Source organism: Monoraphidium neglectum, assembly GCF_000611645.1.
Source record: "Monoraphidium neglectum strain SAG 48.87 unplaced genomic scaffold scaffold03801, whole genome shotgun sequence".
In the NCBI taxonomy this organism is placed as follows: Eukaryota; Viridiplantae; Chlorophyta; class Chlorophyceae; order Sphaeropleales; family Selenastraceae; genus Monoraphidium; species Monoraphidium neglectum.
The window spans coordinates 1-5,084 of NW_014009828.1; the positions used below are offsets into that span (position 1 = coordinate 1).

General features: G+C 67.6%; 2 protein-coding genes across 2 annotated transcripts; both read left to right on the plus strand.

Moving 5' to 3' along the window:
- Positions 1 to 293: 293 nt before the first annotated feature.
- On the plus strand, positions 294 to 785 carry MNEG_13397 (hypothetical protein; the record flags this gene model as incomplete). The annotated part of the gene is made up of 1 exon (XM_014038130.1): positions 294 to 785. The coding sequence occupies one exon, from the start codon at positions 294 to 296 to the stop codon at positions 783 to 785; it is 492 nt and encodes a 163-aa protein (XP_013893584.1).
- A 1,935-nt stretch (positions 786 to 2,720) lies between these two features.
- On the plus strand, positions 2,721 to 4,293 carry MNEG_13398 (anthranilate synthase component I; the record flags this gene model as incomplete). Its single annotated transcript, XM_014038131.1, has 4 exons — positions 2,721 to 2,769; positions 2,892 to 3,253; positions 3,769 to 3,886; positions 4,187 to 4,293. Coding segments are annotated over 4 exons (636 nt in total), but the record flags the coding sequence as incomplete, so codon positions are not given.
- Between the last annotated feature and the right edge of the window lie 791 nt (positions 4,294 to 5,084).

Genomic DNA, 5,084 nt, shown 5'->3' on the forward strand with positions numbered 1-5,084 from the left:
GCCCCACCCCCACCCGCCCCGCCGTGTGCCCGCACGCCTCGCGACCCGCGCAGGACGGCAGGCGCGCGCCGAGCCCCTCAGGTTCCAGTCAGTCCGCCGACACCCAGGAGTCGGCCGGGGGCGGCTGGGCGCCCGGCGGCGTCCCCGGCGACGCCGTCGTGCGGGGCACGGCCAAGCAGCAGCAGCCGCCGCAGCAGCAACAGCAGCAGCAGCAGCAGCGGCTGCAAAGCGTGCTCAGCGTGGACAGCAGCATCGACGAGATCCTCGCCAGCGGCAGCGAGCAGTTGCCCGCGATGCCTGCGGACTACTTTTCGGCGGTGGATTTGGACCTGCAGCGGCTGATCCCGCTGGTCTGGACCGAACAGACCGAGGTTGCAGCCGCCAGTCCAGGGCTGGGCACGGGGCCCAGCAGCGGCGCAGCGCCCGCAGCGGCGCCGCACGTGGGGACGCTCAAGGGCAAGCGCGGGCCGCGGCCAGGCGCGGAGCGCGCGGCTGCGCCCCCGTCCGCGGAGCGCAGCGCCGCGGCAAGCGTCGCCGAGGCAGCAGCGGCGGCCGCCGCCGCGGCGGAGGCCGCGGCTGCGGCGGCAGCCAGGGCGGCGCTCGCGGGGCCCGCGGGCGGCCAGGGGCGCGCGCCGCGGATCGTTGTGAAGCTTCCTAAGGCCATGGCAGCCCGTGCGGGCGGCCCCGCCGCCGCGGGCGGTCTGGGCCCCGCAAACGCGGGCGTGCAGAAGCGCCTGACCCTGAAAGTTGGCGCAGGGACACCCATGCCGGGCGGCGCTTGGTGATGCATCTTGGTTGGGACCCATTGGCGCCAGCAGGCAGGCGGAAGGCAGGAGTCTTTCCCTGGATTCGACGGCCCCGCAAGTCCTTCGCCCGGGGCCCCTGCACTGCGCGGACGCGCCGCGTCTGGGTGGCGGCCCGCCCCCAGGATTTGAGGAGGCCTGGTGCGGCAGGCAGCGCTCAATCACTACCAAGACCCGCGCATTCATCAATGAACTGCACCCCATGCACCGCCGCCGGCCGCCCTTCGCATCACACTGGGCTAGGACTGGCGGCAGCCCGCCCTTTGATGGACACCTTTTGATGGCCCGGACCCCGCTTAGGGTCAACACTGGGGGTGTTGGTGGCACGCGGGGAACAACTCAGCAGGCTTGTGCGCCGGGCGCGACTGGCTAGAGCAGGACAGGGCCGCATGAGGCGGCCCAGGGTTCGCGCGCCGCCGCGCACGCACGAATGGCGGACTCAGGGCGCGTGTTGGGGAGTGCCCAGCCGCGCCCGCTGCAGCCCATGCGCACCAGCGTGGCGAAGCGGCGCGTTCGGCGGGCGCGGTGCGTCCAGGCCCCGCGCAGCGGTCGCCCTGCCGCGTTGGCGGGGGTCTGTTTATCCGCACAGGGATGCGATTGCCCAGCTGCAGGCATCCCCTCACAGCCTAGCGCCGTTTAGCCTGATGTTTTCACATTGGGTGCAGGGCCTGGGGCGGCTGCGCGGACGGAAAAAAGTCGCCGTCCTTGATGTCCTTAATTTGCCCAACAGTCGAGGCACACTTGATTTGGCAGGCGCGCCCATCCCGGTACAACGGGCGCCTTGCACCCCCCCCCCACACCTACATCACCACCACGCGCCCCCGGCGATCACGTTTGGGAGCCACCCGCTGCGGCGCGGGCGCACTCGCCCCCTGCACGCGCGCACCTCTGAGCCCCCTCACAATATGGGGCTTACACCAAATCATATTCTGGTGGATGTAGGCCGTCGCCTGGCGTCTTACGCCATGCCTCCCGCGCCGCCTGTCAGTGGTCCTGCGGCTGTGTCAGTTGATGGGCCCTCCAGGGGCAAAGTAGCCATGTCAAACCTCCCACAAGCGGTTTCAGCACATACGTCTTGCGCGGCTTGCTGACGAGGACGCCCTGTTTGCGACGACCGGTGCTGGATGCAGGTAGACAGGCCACACAAACACAGTACAATAGGTCAACAGCTTGCATTTTTGGGGCGCTCAGGGCTGCCTTCGGGATAACCCGACTCCTCCCTGTGGGTGGACAGAGGTTGCTGCGCCTAGGCGAGGTGCCAGCAGTGTGGCGCCTTTCTTGCTTCTTATCTTCGTCCGCGATGTAACCCATGTCAGGTCGTCGCAGCGGTACTTTGCAGGTGGAAATTGGACAGCCTCTAGGCCGAGCATGCCAGCAAAGCAGTGCAGGACTGTGGCCGCCGGCATCAAAATTGGCAGTCAAACAAGACGCATCGGTGCAGGCACCATTGACCGGTCCACCACGCAGCACAGCAAGGCCCGTCGTGTTGGCTGGGGCCGCTCCGCACTTCTTCTCAAGCCGAGACTCCTGGCATCTCACGCTCAACAATGCGACACAGCGCATTGGCAGCTTTGCGGGCAGCGCCGAAAACGGCATGGCGCAGGTGCTTCATTTCGGCGTCCACTGCGCATGCGTTCACCTTGTTCCTTCTCGGCGGTATACATAGTTGTCCCTGAACTCGGATGCAGGGCCTCACGAGCAGGCCCCGCGTGGGCAGCAGCTGTCAGCGCAAGGGCGCTGCGCCTAAGCCTTTGCTGTTGAGCAACAATGTAGCTGGACATTGCAGCCGGCGCTCGCGTTCCGCGGGGTCGTCCAGCGTCACGATTGCCCGCGTGCTGGCGGAGTTTCCGGCCGCCTCTGCTGGCGCAGAGGGTGTGTATGCGATAAATGAATTGACACAAAAGTTGACATTGCGCAATGGGCCGCACATCGGGATCCTGCGCGACGCTCATGATCTGGTCGTCGTGTTTGCCCATGTGCCTCTGTTGGCAACTGCAAAATTGAACCCGAGAGACATCACCGGAGTCCGAGTTGTTCTTAATGTGCTTCACGCCGTGACATTGCCCCATGGATGCCTCCCCTCCACAGGCGCGCCGAGCGCCGCTGCCGCCCCCGACCGCGCTTCCGCCGCCGCGCCCGCCCCCGGCGACGACGGCTTTGCCGCCTTCGCCGCCGCCGCCGCGACGGGCGCCAATGTCGTGCCCCTCTACCAGCGCATCTTCTCCGACCAGCTGTCGCCTGTGACGGCGTACCGCTGCCTGGTCAAAGAGAACGACATCGACGCGCCCAGCTTCCTATTGGAGTCAGTGGTCAACGGCGACCAGCAGGGGCGCTACTCGTTCGTGGGCGCCATGCCCTCGCTCGAGATTGTCGCGACGCGCAACAAGGTGACGGTGCTGAACCATGTGGCCGGGACGCGGCGGGAGACGCAGGAGGAGGACCCCATGCAGGTGAGAATGGCGCCACCCTTGTGGCGCCACTGGTTGGTAACTGGGTGACAGGGTTACAGCGTGACGCCAGACGGGGTGACAGGGTGACGCCAATCATTATGCTGATGCCAGAAGACATAGGTGTCCCTACTCGTGATGGCTTCGATTTTCGGCAGCCGCTTTTGGTTGGGATTGAACCCATGTCGCAGCAGTTCCAAAAGTTGGCCGGCCGCAACCTGGTTATAGCGGATTGACAGGGCCTCAAAAACGCCTCCGCGAGGGCCCCACGGCGCCCACTGGTGCAGCTGCCGTGGCGGCCGGTTGAGCTGCGGCTCAGGGGTTGCGGCCGCCGCGGCGGCAGGGGTTGCAAAGTCGCCGACAACTGCAGGGCGCGGGGGCGGCTTCGCAGCCGGCGAGCTGGCCGCCGGCCGCGCGCCCCAGGGGCGGCACCAGGCACCTCTGTGCACCGGCAGCACCCTCGCGGCTCCTGCAGCATCCACACGCAGATTCAGATTCAAATATGTGGCATCCCGCAGGTGGCCGTCCAGCTCAGCCGCAACTGGCGCCCGGCCAATGTTGAGGGCCTGCCTGAGGTGTTCACTGGCGGCTGGGTGGGGTATGCGGGCTACGACACCGTGAGATACGTGTACGCGGGTGAGATCCGCGGCTTTTGATGCCCTAGTGACGCCCGAGTGACGCCTGAGTGACGCCGGAGTGACGCCGAGTGACTGTGCAGACGGCGGACTCGAGAATCGTTTGGAGGGGAGCGCCGTGGGGCAGGCGGGTGCAGGGCAATGCCAATGCAAAGGAATGCGCGCGCCTGGGCGGCGTAGTCTGCGGCAGCGGCGCCGCCCGCAGCGGCGGCAGGGCGGGCTCGGCCGCCCCGCGCCAGGCGCGTTCAGGCGCAGCCTCACTGATGCCTCGGACCCGCCCCTCTTCTGGCCTTGCGTGCAGGGAAGATCCCTTTCGACGGGGCGCCCGAGGACGACAGGGGGCTGCCTGATCTGCACCTGGCGCTGTACAACGACGTGGTGGTCATCGACCAGGCCACCAAGGCGCGTGTTTGACCGGCCTTTGACCGGGCCGTTTGACCGACCGTTTGACCGGGCCGACCGACCGAGCCGCAGCTTCCCAGGCTGTGGATTTGGGCTGCTGGACCGCTGCTTGAAATCGTCCTCATGCTGGCGCCCGCACCTCCTGCCTCCCCAAACTGTTTATCATATTTGCAACCTCCGCAGCTCATCTACGCCATCTCCTGGGTGCACCTGGACGGCGACGGCAGCGGCGGCCCCTCCAGCAGCCAGCAGCAGCAGCAGCAGCAGCAGCGGGACCCCGCGTCGCTCCGCGCCGCGTACGACGCGGGGCGGCGGCGGCTGCACCATCTGGTGGACCTCCTGCGGTCGCCCCCCACACCGCTGAGTCATGGCGCGGTGGACATGTCGCTCGCGCAGCTGCCGGCCAGCCCGGGGCGCAGCAACATGCGGGAGGGGGGCTTCCTCAAGGCGGTGGAGGCGGCAAAGGAGTATATCTTGGTGAGGCGGGTGCTGCATCCGATTCTGTGCGTGAGACGGTTGATTGTGCGTGATACGGTTGCATGGCGCTTGGACACCATTTCCTCCTTGACAGCGGGCTGCCACCAAGCCGCGGCTTTGGGAGGCCGGCGCCCGCGCCAGGGGTGGCAGCGGGCGCCAGGCGCCCACTGTGGGCGACGGCGCACGGCGCGGGGGCGCGCTCGACTCCAAACCCCGCCCGGGTGACTGCGACTGCGGTCGCACCCTGGTCGAGTGCGCGCGCGCGCGTGCACGCGCGCACACACACACTCTCTCTCACCTAAACACACACACACACACAC